The sequence below is a fragment of the Lontra canadensis genome, unplaced genomic scaffold (assembly GCF_010015895.1).
Source record: "Lontra canadensis isolate GAN:19392208 unplaced genomic scaffold, GSC_riverotter_1.0 scaffold7, whole genome shotgun sequence".
NCBI lineage: Eukaryota > Metazoa > Chordata > Mammalia > Carnivora > Mustelidae > Lontra > Lontra canadensis.
Window position 1 is genome coordinate 23,845,408 of NW_022631001.1, and position 22,190 is coordinate 23,867,597.

At 42.1% G+C, this 22,190-nt stretch overlaps 1 protein-coding gene across 12 annotated transcripts in view; it reads left to right on the top strand.

Annotated features, from left to right (window-relative positions):
• The first annotated feature begins 30 nt into the window (after positions 1–30).
• Positions 31–22,190, top strand: part of XRRA1 (X-ray radiation resistance associated 1) — a 63,959-nt gene continuing 41,799 nt past the window's right edge. For 3 of the 12 annotated variants that reach the window (XM_032853060.1, XM_032853065.1, XM_032853066.1), the window contains exons 1-7: positions 34–250; positions 2,542–2,597; positions 5,605–5,702; positions 10,657–10,841; positions 14,834–14,905; positions 16,039–16,111; positions 19,201–19,298. In XM_032853060.1, coding sequence (XP_032708951.1) covers positions 5,609–5,702; positions 10,657–10,841; positions 14,834–14,905; positions 16,039–16,111; positions 19,201–19,298 — 522 coding nt within the window. In that variant the 5' untranslated portion in view covers positions 34–250; positions 2,542–2,597; positions 5,605–5,608. Of the gene's footprint in view, positions 251–1,453; positions 1,570–2,541; positions 2,598–5,604; positions 5,703–10,656; positions 10,842–14,833; positions 14,906–16,038; positions 16,112–19,200; positions 19,299–22,190 lie in introns of those variants that run through there. The other 9 variants (XM_032853067.1, XM_032853068.1, XM_032853061.1 and 6 more) reach the window with 8 other exon arrangements.

The following is a 22,190-nucleotide window of genomic DNA, read 5'->3' on the forward strand; positions in this document are numbered from 1 at the left end:
GATGACGCGAAGGGCCAGCGGAAGTGGCCGCGGGGCTTGCCGGGACTTATAGTAGTTAGAAGCTGAGTTCACCGGTTGCCGCCTACACGGTCTGCCGCCGCGCCGCGGTTACCAAGGGGTACAGAAGGTTGTGGTAGGCGCCACAGTGGAGCGGCTCCGAGGTCCCCGGGAGTCTCGCAGGCGCGCCTCCCGCGTTGCCGGGACGCAGCCCCTGCAGACGCCTCGGAGACGGAAGCGACGACGGAGGCAGGTGAGGCTGGAAACTTAGTTTGCGTGAGGGATTAGAGTATCCTTTGCCCTAGAAGAGTTTGCAAAGGGGCGACAAGAGCTCGTTCTTCATCCTTTTACAGCACTTACCGGTTATTCTCTCCGGTGACTGTCAACTAAGATGTTAGTAGTGTTTTCGTGTTCTAGAGAACTCACATTTGCTGAGCGTCTACCTCTGGAAGCTGTGCACCGTGGGTGTTTATAGTCATCCTTTCAGGTAGTCCCTTAACAGCCCAGTCAGATGAGGTAACTAAGAAACTTACCCAAGGCCGAACAGCATGTCTCGGGACCTCGTTTAGAAGCCAGGGGGTTTTAGCCCCCTAGTATGTTCCCTTTGCCACTCTGCTTTTAATCGTTTTAGAATGTAATAGTATTCTAGATTCTTATTAATTCATTTTTTCCTTTTTTTTTTTTTTTTTTTTTTTGAGAGAGAGAGAGAGAGAGAGAACCCTGGGGAGGGGGGTGAGGGGAAGAGAAGAGGGAAAGGGAGAGAAATCTTAAGCAGGCTCCATACCCAGAGCAGAACCCGACTGGGGCCTCCCTCTCACACGGGACTTGAACTCAGGGGGCGTGATCTCACCACCCTGAGATCATGACCTGAGCTAAAATCAAGAGTCAACTGCTCAACCAACTGAGCCACTCAGGCACCCCTTTTCCATAGTATTTATTGAGCACCAACCAACATTGCTCCGAAGTGTACTGAGGGATACTGGAAGATCAAAGCAGACCTGTTCACTACTCTTTTGGAACATCTACTCTAGTGACCTAGAGTTGCCACGTAACGGGATTATATTATACTATGATTGTATTATACTATGATTTCTTATATTGCATCACTTGTTGGTTTGTTTTTTTTAATCACCTCCTAAGTGTCAAAATGTTGAACAAATACTTATTGAGTGCTACTATATAGCAGTCGCTGTTCTGGTCACTGGGGATATATTCCTAAATAATGTAAAATATAGGCAAAATACGTCTTGGTGAAGCTACCATCCATGGGATAATAATTATCAGTAACTACTGTTAGTTGGGATTTCTTCACTTCTGTGAAGCAATCCAGTCAGATGCTCCTATAGCTTTTTGCTGTTTATCTTCTGTACTATCCTTCTCATTTTTCAAGACCCAGCTCTTAATGTCACCTGCTCTGTGAAACCTTTCCTGATCCTTATTTTTTCCTTCTTTGCAGACAGACTGAAGAACTCCATAGCATTGTGTTTATGGTTCAGTTTAGTTCAGTAAACACTCATTGAACCTCTTCAATGGGCCAGACCCTGTATTGAAGTGCTGGGGATAAAGATATAGGTAGGCCTGGCCTTTGAGGGGCTCACAGTCTGGGATTGGGGGTTTGAGGAGTGGGGAACAGACAGGTAAGCAGGCCATTGTACTACAGCGTGTGGTGGAGTGTTTCCATTAAGAGGTGAGCTAAGATGGTAGCACAAAGAAAGGTCAACCTGAGGAGGGGAAGATAGAGGAAAGCTGTCTGTATAAGCCAGGCAAAGAAGAGGGGCAGAATCCAAAGAAATGGAGCAGCACATATATGCAAATGAGCAGACATTTCTCTCTGTCAAACAAATAAAATCTTAAAAAAAAAAAATTAAAAAAAAAAAAAGTTTGAGATAGAGACCTGAGGTAGCTGATGCTAACTAGGCAGGCAGCCTCTGAGTCTGGAACTTGGACTTTCTCTTTTCCACCATCCAGGTAAAGTTCATATTTTCCTTAGGGTTACTTTCTAGATAATGTAACATCAGGATTATGTGCCCTTCCTAGCCCATTAGTTGTATAGCCACACCTTCTCACCTGGTGTTCTTTGGGAACTGGAAGTTACCAGTGGATTAGTTATGTTCAGATCTGTATGCCCTTCCCAAGTCTGAGTCTGATTGAGCCTTATATATGTATAGCAAATATCTTTTCCCAGATTGTGTCTTATCTTTAAACTCTGTCTTTGCTGTTTTTATCATTCATAGATTTATTTTGTATTAATGATTATATAAAATATCCTTCCTTCCTGATTTGTGATTTGTACATCTTATTTAAGCACTCTAGCCCCACCCCATCATCACAAAATTACCCCCTTGTTCTACCTTCCTCCCATCCATGTTCCTGTCTCTGTCTCTACATTTCTAGTTATCTATTTCTGGGATCTTTAGTTTTGTGGGGTTTTTTTAGGCCCCAGCTGAGACAAATTTTAGAGGCAAGGGTCACAATAGGATGTAATAAGAAAGTTCAAGAGCTCTGAATGACGGGCTAAGAAGGATTGTAATATCTGTTTTACAGGTGAAGAAACACAAAAAAAAGCAAGTCAAGGGGTCTTTCCCAAGGTCAAAGATCAAGTAAGTACTATGCAGATCAGAAGCAAGGTCCTCATAGTCTGTAAGTTATTTCTCCCAACAGCCACCATCTCTAACATTTCCCAGCCAGCAATTTACTCATTCATTCATTCACCTGTGTAGCAGATAGTTGTGGTTGGTCAAAAGATAGGTTTCCTGAAAGACATTAACTGAGTGACTGTTGATCTTTCCCCATCCATCCATCCGTCTGTTCATTCATCTTCTTTACACATTTTTAGTGAATTCTAGGTTCAATGCTAGGCTCTGGAATTACATAGGTGAACAAGATATCATAGGACCTATGGCAGGTGAGAAGTTGACTAAGGGGAACAATTACCATAAAGTGATAAGCACTATACTAGGAGAAGTACAGGGTATTGTGGGAACACACCAGAAGGGCATTAACCCTTCTTGGGATGGTAACAGATTAGGAAATTCATAGTGCTCTGTGTTGAACCAAAGGAGATACCAACATCATTCATTTATTCCACAGATAATTGTGCATCTGTTATGTGCTAGGTGCTGTGTTAGGTATTGTGAATAAAGAAATGAACACCATAGCGCAGCATAGCAAAGCATAGGTGCTCTCTCTCCTTTAAAGGAGTTTAGAGATTCGTTAGGGAGATCAGAAATATACCCTTGGGCCCTGGGAATACATCATATCCTTCATTTGGCTCACACATGTTTAAGGGTTATTGCCTATGAGCATTCCAGAGGTGGGAGAGAGATGGTGAATTGGATGTGTTTCCAGACTTGGAGGTTCACAGACCATTGAAGGAACCCCTTCATGATTATTAGTAATCTTATGAAGTAGAAAGGACTCCAGCCATGAAAGAGAGAAGAAATACTCTGGTATTTAGCCAAAGTAGCAGTTATTTCCCTCTGGAAGTTTCAGTGAAAGCATTGAAGAGAGGGTGGCATCTGGATTTTTTTAAAATATTTTATTTATTTATTTGAGAGAGAGAGAGAGGGAGAGAGCGCAGCGGGGGAGTGCAGCGGGGTGGGGGCAGGCAGAGGGAGAAGGAGAAGCAGACTCTTGAACCCAGGACTCCAGGATCATGACCTAAGTTGAAGGCAGACACTTAACTGACTGAGCCAACCGGGCACCTCCTGGCTGGATCTCTTTATTTTATTTTATTTATTTATTTTTATTTATTTGACAGACAAAGATCACAAGTAGGCAGAGAGGCAGGCAGAGAGAGAGGAGGAAGCATGCTCCCTGTGAGCGGAGAGCCTGATGCGGGGCTCAATTCCAAGATCCCGGGATCATGACCTGAGCCGAAGGCAGAGGCTTTAACCCACTGAGACACCCAGGCGCCCCTGGCTGGATCTCTTTAAAGAAAAATCTCAAATCCCTAAGAGCTAAAGTTTTAAGAAATTTAGATCTTTGATTTATTCCTAACAGCAGTAGCATTTGAACTGAAAAAAAAAAATTTTTTTTTAAAGAGAGGGAGAAGGTGGGAGGAGGGGCAGAGAGAGTCTTTTTTTTTTTTTTTTAAGATTTTATTTATTTATTTGACAGAGAGAGATCACAAGTAGGCAGAGAGGCAGGCAGAGAGAGGGGGAAGCAGGCTCCCTGCTGAGTGGAGAGCCCAATGCGGGGCTCAATCCCAGAACCCTGAGATCATGACCTGAGCTGAAGGCAGAGGCTTTAACCCGCTGAGCCACCCAGGCGCCCCGGGAAAAAGAGAGTCTTAAGTAGGTTCCATGCCCACTTGGAGCCCAGTGCAGGGCTCTGTCTCACAACCTGAGATCATGACCTGAGCCAAAATCAAAGAGTTGGATGCTTAACCAACTGATCTACCCAGGTGCCCCAGAACTGAATCTTAAAGCATGAAATTAACCAGGTGGTGATGGAGAAAACTATTTTAGGCCAAAGGAACAAAGGCAGGGAAGACTGAATATGTTTGGAGACTAGAAAATGATTGTGTGCGACTGATGGGCAGGGCTGACTAGAGCTAGAAAAGTTAGAACGTGGGACTCCAAGGGCTTCAAGAGTAATCTCAGGTTTGCTCAGTGGGAATCTGATCAGAAGACTGTTGCAGTATTCTAGGTGGGAGATGGTAAAAGATTTAATGGAAACAGTGAGAGAGAAAATTACATTGGAACAGTTTTCCTGAGCAGGAATTTTCTTGACTCAGTGACCAGTTGATGAAATCCCATTTCACCTAGCATTACTTTTGTCAGACCTCTCTTTCTAAAACACAGCTGGGGTCATGGCTCTCACCAACTCAGATATAGTTCATGGCTCTCAGTTACCTACAAGGGGAAGACTGAGCTCCTGGCTGGCACTGAAAGCCTTCAAGAGCAGGCACCATCCTTTATGTCCCAAGTTATAGTCCCAAACACAGATCCTTCTCCTTTCTGGATCTGGTTGTCTCTTTATTGCGCCAGATGTGCCCCTACTATGCCCTTAGTCCTGTGGCCCTTTTAGTTTGGAATGCTTATCCTTTTCTCTATTAGCAAACTCAGTTCATCTCTCAAATTCTATTTATGCAGTTCTAATATTATTTTCACAACATCTTGCCTAAAACGTGAGTCCCCTCTTCCCTGAAGTCTGTTAAAACAATGAACATTTCTAGTGAGCACTTAATACGTACTAGGCACTAGCTTTCTAACTTGATCCTCTCATCTGTCTATTAAGGTAGGTGTTATTAATCCTGATTTGCAGGTGAGGAAACTGAGGTTCAGAGGGGTAGAGGAACATTACCAGTCGTAGAGTGAGGAGAGACAGTCAAAATTCAAATCAGTTCTATCTGGATCCAAAGGTATTCTGTATAGTGTTCCACTGAGTTAGGGTTGATTTGAACCAAAAAACCCAGGGCCTTGATCTCCCTCTTTGTTCAAAGGGCCAGCCCATTCTGAAACGGGGAGGGCCTCCTAGGCCCCAGAGACAGGGTGGATGTAGGGTATGGTGGTACTGGTGGGCTCACAAGCCACATTGGGTGAGAGACCTATGCTGCCCCTTCTCAGTGCTTCTACTTCCTCACTTTCCTTGCTTGACTCTCAGGGAGATGGCCTCTTCAGGAATATACAAGCTGGATAATGGGAAGTCTTACCTGAACAACTGCTTTCCAGCCAAAAATCTCCTTCGGATGCCAGACGAAGGTCAGGTGACTTCTCAAATTGATACCTTTGCTTCACACTCAGCTCCTACATCCATTTTTTTCCTCTCCAGCCCATTTATTACTGGTTTGCACTACCCAACCCCATCCCTTCCCATCCATATTCCCTCAGCAGTCTCAGGGAGCTTTCGAAAGTGCATGTTGAACCACAGTGTTCCATTCTGTTCTGTGACTTCTCATTGCTGACTTCTTTACGTGATATTTTGTGTCCACAGTCTGACTTCCATTTATCTTTTGCTACACCCCCATTCCTTTACATATGCCCTGTTCCATTATACTCTCTTTTCACATAGCTTGTTTTATTTGCCAGAATATTACAGCTATCACTCCAGTTATCCAAACTCTTTCCATCCCACAAAGCCCAGCTCTTTTTCCAATAAGCCCTATCTAACTACTCCAGCCCTTAGTGACCATACTCTCTTGTGAGCTGTCTTCCTCTCTGTGTTTATTAGTTGTTGAAGAATCATATTCTGCCAGCCTCCTAAATAAAATGACTCTGCTAAGTAGTTTTTCAAACATTCATCTAGTTAAAAGCTCCCATGGGGCAGGGACTCCTCATAACTCTGAGTGGAGCCATACAGATAGAACACTGCTGAGAAGTATGAGTTCACTGGATTGGATTTGTTGATTTGAAAGGGTAGAATAAGAGGGAAGTACCCCTTGTTTACTCTAGATGAAATGGCTTGCTGGTTACTCTGTATGTGGAATATTGAAAGAACTTTCTCCTCCATCCGTTCTCCCCACTTCTCTAGAGCGATTTCTTTTTTTTTTTTCGTGTAGAGACCTCTGGCCACCTACCTGTTTTAAACCCTCCCATGGAGCTCTCAGTATGAACTCATGATTTCATCCCCACACACCAATACACATATACATGGACAACAGAGAAATAAATGCAGCCAGGTTCATGTGTTAGTACAGATATGTATATTTCCTAGTCCACTGAGAGCAATGACACCTCACTCACAAAGAGCATACTTGGGCCCTAGATCTCGGTTTCTGGATATGATTCTCCAATAAAAAGAGCCAGGACTTCTCAGAAAAAAAGTTGTTTCCAGGGCTGGGGCCAGAAATACAAATTGCATCTAGAATGTCCTATAGTGATAGGAAGTACAAAAGTGCTCAGAAAAATGATGAGCGCATATCAGAAGTACATAAGGGCTAACCTGAAGGAGCTCCCAAAGGCCAAAGCTGGAACCTAAACAACAAAAAAATTAAAGTAGAATTGGGTTGTAAACTATACAATAAATATCTATGAGCCCATACGGATACAAATAAATATTTGAATATATAAAATAGTGTAGGCAAAGGAGCAACTCTTCCTACAGTAGAAGTTCAGTTAATAAATGTAGAAGGAATGAAGGAAATAGAGAATCACTGCTAAAGCATCACAATAATAATTTTTACAGGTAAGAAGTTTCTATAGATGTTGTATCAGGATTCCCCAGCAAAATAAAACCAATAGGATATGTATTTATATCCTCCCCGTTCTGTTTCCATAGTCATATGTGTGTATTATCTGTTTTAAGGAATTGACCTATGAAATGATGGGGGCTGGCAAGACTGAAATCTGTAGGGCAAGCAGGCTAAAAACTCAGGAGAGAAGAGCTGATGCTGTGGTCTTAAAGCAAAATTTTTTCCTCCTTTGGGAAGCATCAGTTTTTGCTTTTAAGTTTTTTCAGCTGATTGTGTGAGGCCCATACACATAATAGGGGATAGTCTCCTTTACCTAGAATCAACTGATTACAGGGGAGTGGGGTTATGGACATTGGGGAGGGTATGTGCTATGGTGAGTGCTGTGAAGTGTGTAAACCTGGCAATTCACAGACCTGTACCCCTGGGGATAAAAATATATGTTTATAAAAAATTAAAAAAAAAATCAACTGATTACAGATGTTAGCCACATCCATAAAATACCTGCACAGCAACACCTAGATCAGTATCTGAGTAACTCCTTACCACAGCCTAGCCAAGTTGACACCTAAAATTAACCATCATAGATGCTAGAATTAGTGTGTCAAAGTATGATGAAAATCAGATTGTTAGCGTAGTCTCAAGGTATCTTTATCAATTACAAAGAGAAAAATCATGACTTCTCTGTAGGGAAAGTAGGCTGACACCACCTTAACCAAGTGATCAAAATTAGCATCACCAGTCATCAGACATATTGACATCACCTGCTGTCTGATTGGATGCACCGAGAAGGGCACCACAGACTTTTGTGGTAGTTTTGGCAAAGCACAGAGCCTTATTCTAATTATGGGAAAGCATCAAACAAAATTCAAATTGAGGGACTTTCAATAAAATAATTGACCAGTACTCTTCAAAAGTGCTAAGATCACACAAGAAAAAAAGACTAAAGAGCTGTCACCGATTGGCGGATTCTAAGAAGACATGATAACTAAAATGTGAGATTCCCTTGGAACAGAAAGGAGACATTAGTGAGAAAACTAGCAAAATTTAAAGAAGGGCTGTGGATTAGTTACTGATATTGTACCAGTGTTAACCTCCTGCCTTCAATCATTATATTATGATTACATAAGATATTAATATTAGGAGAGGGAGGTAGGGGGATGAGGTAACTGGGTGATACACTATATGTTAATAAATAGAATTTAAATTTAACAAATTTTATAACAAAAATGTTAGCATTAGGGGAACTGGGTGAAAGCTGTACAGAAATTCAGTGTTATTTTCATAACTTTTATGGAAGTCTTAACTTACCTCAAAATGAAAATTATGGGGGCGGGGGAGAGGATGTTCCCATGGATACTTTTTGTGCTGAAAGCCTCCCCCAATAAACCCAGTACTGTTCTGTGTACTACCCAACCCCATCCCTTCCCATCCATCTTCCCTCAGCAGCCTCACAGAGATTTCTTTCTTTTTTAAAGATTTTTTTTTTTTATTCATTTGATAGAAAGAGATCACAAGCAGACAGAGAGGCAGACAGAGAGAGAGGGAGAATCAGGCTTCCCGCTGAGCAGAGAGCCCATTGTGGGGCTTGATCCCAGGACCCTGAGATTATGACCTCAGCCGAAAGCAGGGGCTTAACCCACTGAGCCACCCAGACGCCCTCTCACGGAGTTTTCTAAAGGGCACATTGAACCACAGTGTTCCATTCTGTTCTGTGACTTCTCATTGCTGGCTTCTTTACATGATATTCTGTGTCCACAGTCTGACCTCCCTTTATCCTTTGCTATACCCCCATTCTTTTATGCATGCCATATTCCATAGTACTCTCTTTTCATATAGCTTGTTTTATTTGCCAGAATATTCAAGCTATCATTCCAGTTATTCAAACTCTTTCCATCGCACAAAGCCCAGCTCTTTTCCTTTCCTTGTTCTGGTCCTCTAAACTTTTTCTGATCTGACTCTGCTGACCTCCCCAGGCTCATCTCTTTTGTCTCTTATTCATCTCTGGACACAGTCTGGGCCTTCCTTGCTCACTTTGTTGGGAGTTTGGTCACCAACTCACACTGGAATCTCTAGGAGTCAGAGCTTTTGGAATGGAACAAAGTTCCATGACCCAATTGGGGGCAACCCTGGAAAGTAGAATCCTGGCCACTCAGCCCCAGAGTGGGAATGGGAAATAACTCATGGCAGACATAGGGATAGGAGTTGCATTCAGGAGTCAGAATTGGCAGCTGTGGTCAGGTGAGCCAGGGCAAGCCCCCAAAGCAGAAGGCTGTGAGGGCAAGGAGCCAGTGATCAGAAGCACTGAGCTGGTTCCTGCAACTCTGTGCTGGTCTGTATTTTTCTGATCTTTTATGTTTCCGGATACTTTGGGGGCCCTTCCTCTGCCCAGGCTGCCTATTTTCTCCATCTCCATCTAGTCGATCTTAAACTTACTGGATCTAGCTCATGACCTGGGCTGGTAGCTCCCCTTTCTGTGCTTTCATAGCACCTCTTCTACTATGCTTCTTTGAGTCAGGGCCTCCATCTTAATTCATCTCCACAGCCCTAGTTCCTAGCACAATGTAGATGCTTAGAAAAGCTCTGTTTGGGCCATTGTGGGTAGGGGCTGTGGCTCAGCATTCATTCAGCTGTTCATTCAGTCATGCTTACAATATGGTAAGCTCTGTGAATATTCTTGGGAATACTGAGCTGGATCAGTCAGACAAAATCTGTCTGGGGGACAAGGCAGACAATAAACAAGTGAACAACAACAACAACAACAACAACAAAAAACAATTACAGATTGCAATGAATGCCTTGGAGTAAATAAACTGATATAAGAGCAAACAGATTCTAGAATGTTGTCATGATTTTTGTTAGGTGAGCTTACTAGTAAACCTCCTATTCTTTTTTGCTTACATAAATTTTCAAGTTCTTTCTACAGTGAACATTATTGGATTTTTTTAAAAAGTTTCAACTGTCCTATCATTTTCTTATCGAGCTCCTGATATAATCTTTACGCTATAGTGATGGGATCCAGGGTAAGGTTTCTCAAGATGGAGCCCATTGAGTTGATGCCACTCATTTAGTTTTACCCAAGAGATGACAAATGGGAGAGTAACAAGCTGGCATAGGAAAGAATAATCAGTTCTGCTTAGGAGAGTCAGAGAAGGCTTTGCAGAATAGGAAATACTTGGTCAGGGGTCTTGAAGGAAAATTAACATTTGGAAACAAAAGCGTGGAGGAGAGAACTGGGCAAGTCATTCTACCTCTTTGAGTCTTAGCCTTTTCATCTGTAAAATGGGGACAGTAACGTGTCCTTCATTGGGGTTTGGGACCAGTTAAATGAGATAGCTATGCAGACATCCCCATCCCCAGCTACCATCACCACTCCCAGCAGCAGCAACAGCAGAACAGTATCTGGTGCATATCAGGTCCTGAGGAGCTAGTTTTGGTTTTGGTATTATAGGTAAATATTCTGTAAGCACACTAGTTGTAGCTTTAGAGGAGTTTGCTTCTCCTCACTGTTCTGATCTTCTCAACAGGCCGAGGACACTGGTTAGTGGCTCGGAAATGTAACCTCAAGAAGAAGCCCAAGAGTGTGCTTGAGGCACCCGCTGAAGTTCAGGAAAGCCAAAAGAAATTTTCTTCTGAGGTCAGGGGAAAGAAAGGGTTTCAACAGGAAAACCAAGCGGACATTGTTGGACATGTGCTGGACCGGGCTTTTCTGGTGAGAGTAAATGTATCCTGGAATGACTGGCAGCATCAGCTGATGACTGTCTTGGTGGGAGACAAGGACTTGCTCTGTTCCACTCTGGTACCATGACCCCCAACCCACCCCAAACTATTAGAGTGATCTTGACTAAATGAGCACAGTCAAATTGATGAAGGGACCCGAAGCTTTCTTTACATTCTTTACATGTTTAGCCTTCTTTACATCCACCTTGTGAGATAGGTATTATTGTCCCTATTATGTTGTGCCATTGTGAAGACGGGAGAACTGAGGCCCCAAAGAGGTAATTTGCCTTGGCCATGGTCTCACAGCTAATAATTAGAACTTTGTCTATTCAGGATTAGAACTACTCAGGATGAGAGCTCTGGTCTACTAACTCCAAAGCCTGTGCCTTTTAGTATATTAGGTAAAAAAACTTTTGATTAAGTTGAAGAGGCAAAAGAGTAGGTCCAGGGAACAGTAAAGTGAAAATTCCATTCCTGCACCTGGTAGGGGTAGAGATTCCTGTTCTCTGGGGAGACTTTTCCAGGAACGGGGGAACTGGAGAGAGTCCACACTCCATAACTTTTGTCCTTTGGTTTTAGTATCTGGCTGAAGTCTGGGGGAGCCAATCAGATAGTACCCACTGTGTGGGGCAGGCTTTATGAAGAAGACTGGGGTGTCTGTATTGGAGACCAGCCAGATAATTTCACATCTGCTCTTTGCAATACCTCAGTGGCTTGGCAAAGAGAGACATATTTTGTAAACCAATATTAATGTCCAGACCAGTTCTCATAGCTCCCTATGACATACTCTCTGGCATCCTGCTTTGTTCCCAGATTCTGCTTATGGTTTCCAAGTGGTCACTTTCTACACAGGTCAGATGTTGAAAGAGAGCTTTGAGAAGACAGCTTTGAGGTTGCAACTCACCTCAAGTGGATAGTGTAAGCTTTTTGCAGAGTCCCATGGTGTGTCCTTTGTTATAATGTCCGCTTCTCACTGGGGATGCAGAGGACTGAAAGCAGTATTGAGGAAGGGCAGAAAACACGTACCATAGTAGTCTTCTTTTCCATTTTGTTTTCTACAACATATACATTCCCACTTTAACGGAGATGGCTATTTACCCATGCTACGGCTTTGTATAGCAGAAGCAACAATGTTGTTTCTTACAGTAATGGGATACCTACTTACCTGCTGGATAGTCCCACTTGAATGTTTCATTGGCACCTCCTATTGAACTACTGCACCAACCCCCTTACTCCAAATCCCAAGACATACCTCTTTTCTAGTGTTTACTATACTGCCTCAGTGATGGTGCTATATCCAGTCACCAAGCCAGTAGTCTGGGGTTATCCTTAACCCTTGCCTCTCCCTCACCACCCCACTACCACCACTAGTAAGTCTGACGCTTTTATTAAATAGTTGTCAAATCTGTATTCTTCTCATCTCAACTGCCTCTATCCTAATCTGGACCACCATCACCTTATAGTAGAGTAATTCAATAACTTCCTGACTAGTCTGAACCAATTAGGATGCTTTTATTTCATATAAAAAGAAGCCAGAGGCATTGTTATTCCAGGTTAGGTTAATTTACTGTTAAAGGCCCTAATGTGCTTAGCATGTTAACTTGTTCTCTTGGGCTAATTGCCTTCACAATCCCAAGATGGCTGCAGCAAATCCAGTAATCATATATAAAGAATAACATCCAGAGGTACAAAAGGGATTTTCATTATTTTATGTCTATATTTAAAATTAAGAAAGAGCTTCTCAGAACTGGCCTCCTACCCCCAGCAGCCAGTGTCTGTCTGATTGGCCAGACCTATAGCATATGTCCTTACAGTCATTAGTTAGAGGATTGTGACCTCCAAGATTGGTGTAGACAGTCAGGACTTATCACTTGGAGCTGGGGCCCAAGGACACATCCACTCAGAAAAATGAAATAATGTTGGGGTTCTCTTTCTCTCTCTTTTTTTTTAAAGATTTATTTATTGCTTAAGAGAGAGGGAGATTGAGAGAATGAATATAAGGAGGGGCAGAGGGAGAAGCAGACTCCCCTCAGAGCAGGGAGGCCAGCATAGGACTTGATCCCAGGACTCTGGATCATGACCTGAGCTGAAGGCAGACACTTAACCAACTGAGCCACCCAGGCACCCAACATTGGGGTTCTTTAATAAGGAAATAGTAGAGAAGTTGCCCTAGGTAAGGTAATTAACAATGCCTAGTGTATTGGTCTCATTCTATGAGTATCAGACAAAGCAATTTCTATAAAATTACTATCAAATCTTGCAAAAAAATAAAAGTCTGTTAGCTTTCCACTGACTATAGAACAAAATCCACACTCCCTTACATAGTCAGGAACCCAGTTGATTTAGTGGCTGCCTCCCTGGACTTGTTCCTTTTCTTCCTCTCAAAAGCACCTGGCTTTTACCTGTCCTGATAGCTTTCACTTCCTGCCACCCACTTTCTTGGGACCAACTCCTACTTAGCTTTTGGTTCTCACTTGAAATAGTACTTCCGGGGCGCCTGGGTGGCTCAGTGGGTTAAAGCCTCTGCCTTTGGCTCAGGTCATGATCCCAGGGTCCTGGGATCGAGCCCCGCATCGGGCTCTCTGCTCAGCAGGGAGCCTGCTTTCTCCTCTCTCTCTGCCTGCCTCTCTGCCTACTTGTGATCTCTGTCTGTCAAATAAATAAATAAAATCTAAAAAAAAAAAAAAAAAAAGAAATAGTACTTCCTCAACTAAATATTTCCTCTCCTCTAGGCTGAGGTCAGAACCTCCTGTATTGTCTCCCATAGCTTCTTGAATTTCTCCTTTAAAATATTTATCATATTTAGGGGTGCCTGGCTGGCTCATTTTATAGAGCTTCTGACTCTTGATCTCGGGGTCATCAGTTCAAGCCCCACATTAGATGTAGAGATTACTTAAAAATAAATAAAAAATAAATATGCAAAAAATATTTTTCACATTTATAAATGCTTTCTTGCTACTTGGCTTCTATGTTGTGAGTTCTGTGACTAGAATATTATTATTATTATTTTTTTAGACAGATTGGACTCTGTGACTAGAATATTATAAACATCTAATTCCATGCCTAAACATGATACTATAGATAAATGATTAACAGGAAAAAAAATGAGGCTTGGTTAAACAGAAATAGAAACTCCAACACTGAGATTTTCCTCTAACTTTTAACTTAAGGGGGCAACATATAGTAGTCAGAAAAGCAGAGGTTAGTGATTCCACATTTGGATTCAAAACATTTATCACTTACTAGCTATGGGAGCTTCAGCAAGGCACTTTATCTCTCTTAACCTTATTTTTCTTATTTAAAAAGGAAAATGGTCATACTTATGTTAAAGGGTTTAGATGGGATTAGAAGAAAACATATTGATGTGATTAGCACAATACATGGCGTAAAGCAATATTTAGTAAATATTTAGTGAATGAAAGAACGAACAAATGAATGAACAAGCAAATTATTATAAGCATGAAGAGATTGGTAAGGTCCCAGAAACAAATTTTTCTTTTCAAAGATTTTATTTATTTGACAGACAGAGATCAGAAGTAGGCAGAGAGGCAGGCAGAGAGAGAGGAAGGGAAGCAGACTTCCTGCTTTGCAGAGAGCCTGACTCGGAGCTCAATCCCAGGACCCTGGGATTATGACCTGAACCGAAGGCAGAGGCTTTAACCCACTGAGCCACCCAGGTGCCCCAAAACAAAAAATTTTTAAAGAGCCAGGTAGAAGTGGGGCTCAGAAAAGACAGAGAAGAAACAGAGAGGAAGGAATTCTCCTAAGAACCCTGTCAAGTCAGTGTTACGATCTCCATCTTGCAGATGGGAAGCTGAGAAGTGGAAGAGCTGAGATGGCAGCTCTGGTCTAACAAACTCCCAAAGCCCATGCTCTTTGCGCTGTACGAGGCCCCCTTTCTCAACAGGGAGTCATTTGTTTTCTTGGCCAATGATATAAACTTTGTTGGGGCCTTGAGAGCTGACTCTCTGCACTGTGTTCCAGCTGAAGCACCATTGTGTGAGGAAGCCATCAGACCTGATCAACATCAATGTGAACGGCCTGAAGTTCTCCAAGGTAGGGCCAGCCAGCAGAGATGTGATTAGGATGAGCCAGACCTGAGGTGGCTCCTGGCTGTTTGTCCATTGTACCTTCAGAGTCCCTAGGGACTGGGGGGTTGGGGTAGGGGACGTCAGACAAAGCCTCACTGGGTAGAAACAACATTCAGACACAATAGTTTGCTGTAAATTTGGTATTACCATTGGCTCATGTGAGGTGAATTAAAGGAAGTAGCATTATGGGAGTTGGTTTGAATTTGTCATAGACCTCTGTTGGGGTGACACTGAGTTCCTGTTAGAAGAGCCTATAGGAGAAATTTCTCTCAAGTCTCAGTGCCAGGATGCTGGCTTCTTCTTATATATACTGTGGCTCATGTAATGAGTCATTTTTTTTCTTATATTGGCTAATTGGTAGCTTGAGCCACATTTGTGCCATCCCCCCATTAGCCAGTGTATATGCAGGATATTATGGCATATGTTTTTGGTTTATAGGCCTTCCATGGCATATGAAGAAAGATAAGTGGTATAAAATATACAGCAATTAAAATAGATAAATCAGTGCTGTAAGTAATATAACCATAAGTAAATCTCAAAAGATCTAGGTGTATCAACACAAGTAGATCTCAGAAGCATAGCGTTGAGTGAAAAAGGCGGGTTGCAGAATGACACAGTATGATTGCATCTAATATAGAGTTTTAGAACTTATAAATAATATTACATATAGTTCATAGATATACAAATATAGACTACAAGTATAAAACAAGTATGAGAATGATAGTCACCAGTTCAAGATAGCTGTGAATAGTTGGGAAATATTGTGGGGATGGGGGGCATGGTCAACTCTTTAGTATTTTATTTCTTTGAGGAATTGAAGGGAAGCCAGCAAAATCTTCGTATTTATTAAAGGTGGATAGTGGTTACATGGGTCTTCAGAGTTATCATTCACTAAATTTTTCTGTACATTGGGACTATTTTATAATAGAGAAAAAGAAGCAGAAAAGCTGTTCAGGCTCTCAGCAAGTGGGTGTTCTCTGCTAAGAATATAGCTTATCCCCGTAGGTGGTTGTGCCTTCTGACGGCAGCTCTGGAGCTTTGGCATCGTCCCCTTCGCAGGGGACTAATCTTGTGTTCTTTTGAAATGCTTTCCCACAGGCTAAGGAAAAGGACTTCAAGCATTTTAATTCAGTGATTTACATCAATGCCTCAGAAAACCTGCTTCCTCTAGGTAAGCTTTTTTTCCTGAAAACTACCTTCTGCATCTTAGCGAGCACCATCAGCCACTCCTGTTAGAACTTGCCTAATCAGTCAGTCATTCATGACTGGCTGCTCATCCCTTTTTTGGAGTGCCGTAGGCTGGGTGCTGGATATCACCCAGATCCGGATTTCAGCCCAGAGCTGGCACTACCTCCTTAGACTGTTTCTGTCTGGGCTGCTGCTTCACCGTCTGTAAATGGAGACAGTTCCCTTCCTTTCTTCCTCCCCAAGGCAGGATGCTGTGTAGGCTGAGATGAGATGGGTACATGAAATTGTTTTTAAGCCTGTACGAGTTCCTATGGGAGCATAGAGACTTCTTGTTTATTCAGCAAGTCCACAGCGACCCCTGCTGGGTGCCAGGACTATGTGAGTGCTTGGCTTTCAAAATGAATGCATCCAGTTTATAAGGTGAGCCTATAGTTTGGTGGGAAAGATGGGTTCAGACACAGATAATTATAGCAGAATATGGTAAGTGCAGTGATAGAGGGAATCAGAAAATGCTATGCAAGCATATAAACGGGGCACCAATCCAGACCAAAGTGTCAGAAGAAATTTCTGAGGAGAAGGGCAGCTAGCTGAGACGTAAAAAATGGACAGGAATGAGAAGGTATTTCAGTTCAGTGGAGCAGATGTGGGACAGCAGTGCCTGATAAGGATATGGAAGAGGCTCTGTATGTTTGCATGGGATGTGAATAGGGGGAAATGGAGACCAGAAAGGCTTGCAGGGACTGGAGTATCAAGGGCCCTGAGTTGTCACTAATCCTGCAGGCAAAAGAAAACCTTGGAAGGCTTTTAAATAAAGAATTTCAGTGGGGGCCGTGAGGAAGGTGAATAATAAAAGAAGAAGATGGGGACCAGGACACCTGGGAGGTGATTTCGTTTTTCTCAGGGGTAAGGTAGGGAAGCCTGAGTCAGGCAGTAGGGATAAGGGCAAGTGCAAGAGAGATTCAGAAGGAGGTAGAAATAACAGGATGTGATAGCTAATGGGCACATGGAAAGAAGAAAGAGCCAAGGTGGTTCACTGAGAATGGAGAGCACTAGAGGAGAGGCAAGTCTGGGGAGAAATAGGATGAGTTCAGTTTTTAGTGGTTGAGGTTGAGGGGCGTTTTTAAAGAAGCTTGTGACACAGCCCCTGCCCTTGAGGGAACAGTGCAGTCTGTCAGGAAGGTGGGCTTGAAATACAAAGGCCAGTAGGCATATGAAAAGATGCTCAACCCCAGTAATAATTAAAACAGCATCAAAATCCCATTTTTGCCTATCAAATATTGGCTAATATAAGAAGGACTGATTAATGACAGCATTGATGGGGAAATGGATACTCTCATTGAACCAGCAGAAGTACAATAAATTGATGCAACATCTTTGGAAGACAGTTTGGCAATGTCTCTTAAAATAGTCATTGCCTTTAATCTAGTAGTTTCCCTTCCAGGAATTTATTCTACAGAAACACACTCGTACAAGGACGTTCATTGGAAACATCCTAAAATACCTACAAAGCAGTCTTTTCCATGGGATCTACTGAACATTCTGACTCCCAAGACCACCATAGGCCCCACTTGACACCAGGGAGCTCTAAGTCATTCCACACAGTATACCTGCAGCACAGCACCTGCAGTTCCTCTTCAGTGGGGTCTCACAGCAGTGCCTACTGTAGCAGTCCGTGCAGCCATCCGTAGGCCATTCTCTGCAGCCCACTGCTCAGGTCCAAGACAGTAAGACTCTCATTTGGTGGATGTAGGAGCCATTCTGGCTTAGAAGCCTCATTACCCAAAGGAGCAAATAGCTATTGTAGCTCCATAGGCATAGCTCCTAGAGTTCCAGCAAAGGATGTGACTAATTATGGGATTCACCACACACAGGGAAATCCAGATTTCTGGTGCCCCTTCAGTTACTTCTAGTCCAGATGTGAGGTACCAGTCTGACATCATTTTACCATAATAATATTGTATAACTATGTTACCATACCATCTGTTTAGATTACCAGGGAAAAGGGCTAGAAAGTTAACCCAAAGACCAGTTCTCATGCAGAAGGGGAAAAGGGTTCTTGCTTTTTATCCAGATAACCCAAAGGCTATCAGAAGGTGAGTGGTTCACAGATGTGTAATCCTGGGGCTAATAATACATTATATGTTAATAAAAAATTAAAAATTTAAAAATAGGGGAATGGTTAAGCAAATTAGGGTACATCTATAATATAGAACATAACTCAGACATTTTGCAGATCTATATGTTTTGACATGGAACAAGCTTTTTTTTTTTTTTTTTAGATTTATTTATTAGAGAGAGACAGAAAACACAGGGCGGAAGTGGGGAAGAACAGAGGGAGACAGAAACTAAAGCAGACTCTGCACTGAGTGTGGAGCCTGATGCAGAGCTTGGCACAGGGCTCAAAGTGGAGCTCAACATGGGGCTCAGTCTCACAACCCTAAGATCACAACCTGAGCTGAAAGCAAGAGTTGGACACTTTAACCAACTGTGCCACCCAGACACTCTGGCATGGAACAATCTTTAAGTCATATTGTTAAGGGAGAAAGGCAAATCAGAGTACAATGTGTATGGTATGATTCCATTTGTGTAAAAAGGTGTGTGTGTGTGTGTGTGTGTGTGTGTGTGTTTCACTGTACACATGAGAAAAATTCTGGAGTATTATATATGAAACTTTCAATGGTTATCTCTGGGCGTTGAGATTAAAGGGAACTTTTTCTATATTTTTTAACTTTTTTTGGTAGACATGTTTTACTTTTATAGTAAGAAATAATTTTATAATAAGAAATAATTTTTAAATGGGCTTTGGAGTTAGACATAGACTCAATTCTTGACCCTTTCACTTCCCAGCAATTCCATTTATAGCAAATCACTTAGCTTAGACGAGCTACAATTTCCTCAGCAGTAGAATGAGAATAGTAACCCTTATTTCAGGGGTGGTAGAGATTTAGAGGCCCTGTGTATAAGGCACCTGATCATAAGCTTAGTCAGTGGGAACCCAGTAAACAACCACTGTTAACAGCTTTCTCTTACCTCCTTTACAAGTAGCTAATTCTCTTTCTCCTCTCCCTGTAGAGGCATTTCATACATTTCCAACCTTAAAGGAACTGGAGCTTGCATTTAATGGAATCAAAACAGTCTACGTGAAATACGGAGACTTTAAGTTCTTGGAAGTAAGTTGGAGGTAGGGAGTTTTTGGTGCCCACCTGTTTCTTTATAAAGAATGGGTATAAATGTCCCTACTGATTATATCTGTTGGGAAGGAGCTCTCTGGGCCTTTATAGCCAGACTGTTGCTTCACAGCAGTCCTCTGCAGAGGGTGGTGGGGTTGGTGGTGATCATGAGGGTAGTGGTAGTGGCAGCAGTGGCAAATAGGTGAGACTATATCATACCTGTGGCCATTGTGTGTGGTCCTGGAAAATAAATGCCAAACTTCATGCCAAAGGGGTCTGTGCAGAAAATTGAGTTTAAACAGAATAGGAAGAGTTTGAGGGGAGATCTGGATCCAGTGGGGGTTATGGAGCCTTAGAGGTTAAGTGCTTGGCACAGATCAGACCAGCTGAACTAGAGGCATTATGGACTAATGCCAGAGAACCATCCTGGTCCAAATGAGCCAGATTGGCTCCAGTGGGCTCAGGTAAAGGAGGCTAAAGGTCTAGTCTGTAGGCCAAGAGATGACTGTGAGATTAAACGGGACTCCTATAAGTTCCGTAGCACACTCTTTTTTTTTTTAATGTATTTATTTTTATTAATTATTTTTATTAACTATAATGTATTACTTGTCCCAGGGGTACAGGTCTGTGAATCGTCAGGCTTACACACTTCACAGCACTCACCATATCACATACCCTCCCCAATGTACATAACCCAACCACCCTCTCCCTACTCCCCTCCCCCTGGCAGCCCTCAGTCTGTTTTGTGATAATAAGAGTCTCTTATGGTTTGTCTCCCTCCCGATCCCATCTTGTTTCATTTTTTCCTTTCCTACCCCCAGACCCCCCACTCTGCCTCTCAAATTCCTTATATCAGGAAGATCATATGGTAATTGTCTTTCTCTGATTGACTTATTTCACTCAGCATAATACCCTCTAGTTCCATCCATGTCATTGCAAATGGCAAGATTTCATTTCTTTTGATGGCTGCATAGTATTCCGTTGTGTATATATACCACATCTTCTTTATCCATTCATCTGTTGATGGACATCTAAGCTATTTCTGTAGTTTGGCTATTGTGGACATTGCTGCTATAAACATTCAGGTGCATGTGCCCCTTCAGATCACTACATTTGTATCTTTAGGGTAAACACCCAGTAGTGCGATTGCTGAGTCATACAGTATCTCTGTTTTCAACTTTTTGAGGAACCGCCATGCTGTTTTCCAGAGTGGCTGCATCAGCTTGTATTCCCACCAACAGTGTTTCCTGACTTGTTAATTTTAGCCATTTTGACTGGTGTGAGGTGGTATCTCATTGTGGTTTTGATTTGTATTTCCCTGATGCCGAGTCATGTGGAGCACTTTTTCATGTGCCTGTTGGCCATCTGGATATCTTCTTTGCAGAAATGTCTGTTCATGTCCTCTGCCCATTTCTTAATTGGACTATTTGTTCTTTGGGTGTTGAGATTGATAAGTTCTTTATAGATTTTTGGATACTAGCCCTTTATCTGATATGTCATTTGCAAATATCTTCTCCCATTCTGTCGGTTGTCTTTGGTTTTGTTGACTGTTTCTTTTGCTGTGCAAAAGCTTTTGATCTTGATGAAGTCCCAGTAGTTCATTTTTGCCCTTGCTTCCCTTGCTTTTGGCGATATTTCTACGAAGAAGTGGCTGTGGCTAAGGTCAAAGAGGTTGCTGCCTGTTTTCTCAAGGATTTTGATGGATTCCTGTCTCACATGGAGATCTTTCATCCACTTTGAGTCTATTTTTGTGTGTGATGTAAGGAAATGGTCCAGTTTCATTCTTCTGCATGTGGCTGTCCAATTTTCCCAACAACATTTGCTGAAGAGACTGTCTTTTTTCCATTGGACATTCTTTCTTGCTTTGTCGAAGATTAGTTGGCCATAGAGTTGAGTGTCCATTTCTGGGCTCTCTGTTCTGTTCCATTGATCTATGTGTCTGTTTTTGTGCCAGTACCATGCTGTCTTGATGGTGACAGCTTTGTAATAGAGCTTGAAGCCTAGAATTGTGATGCCACCAACTTTGGCTTCCTTTTTCAACATTCCTCTGGCTATTCGGGGTCTTTTCTAGTTCCCATATAAATTTTAGTATTATTTATTCCATTTCTTTGAAAAAAATTGATGACATTTTGATAGGGATTGCATTAAATGTGTTGATTGCTCTAGGTAGCACAGACATTTTCACAGTATTTGTTCTTCCAATCCATGAGCATGGAACATTTTTCCATTTCTTTGTGTCTTCCTCAATTTCTTTCATGAGTACTCCAAAATTTTCTGAGTACAGATTCTTTGCCTCTTTGGTTAGGTCTCTTCCTAGGTATTTTGTGGGTTTGGGTGCAATTGTAAATGGGATTGACTCCTTAATTTCTCTTTCTTCTGTCTTGCTGTTGGTGTATAGAAACGCATGCAACTGATTTCTCTGCATTGATTTTATAACCTGACACTTTACTGAATTCCTGTATGAGTTCTAGCATTTTTTGGAGTGGAGTCTTTTGGGTTTTCCACATAAAGAATCATATCATCTGCAAAAGAGTGAGAGTTTGACTACTTCTTTGCTGATTCGGATGCCTTTTATTTCTTTTTATTGTCTGATTGCTGCGGCCAGGACTTCTAGTACTATGTTGAATAGCCATGGTGATAGTGGACATCCCTGCCGTGTTCCTGACCTTACAGGAAAAGCTCTCAGTTTTTCCCCATTGAGAATGATATTTGCTGTGGGTTTTTCATAGGTAGCTTTGATGATATTGAGGTATATACCTTCTATCCCTACACTTTGAGGAGTTTTGATCAAGAAAGGATGCTGTACTTTGTCAAATGCTTTTTCAGCATCTATTGAGAGTATCATGTGTTTTTGTTCTTTCTTTTATTAATGTATTGTATCACACTGATTGA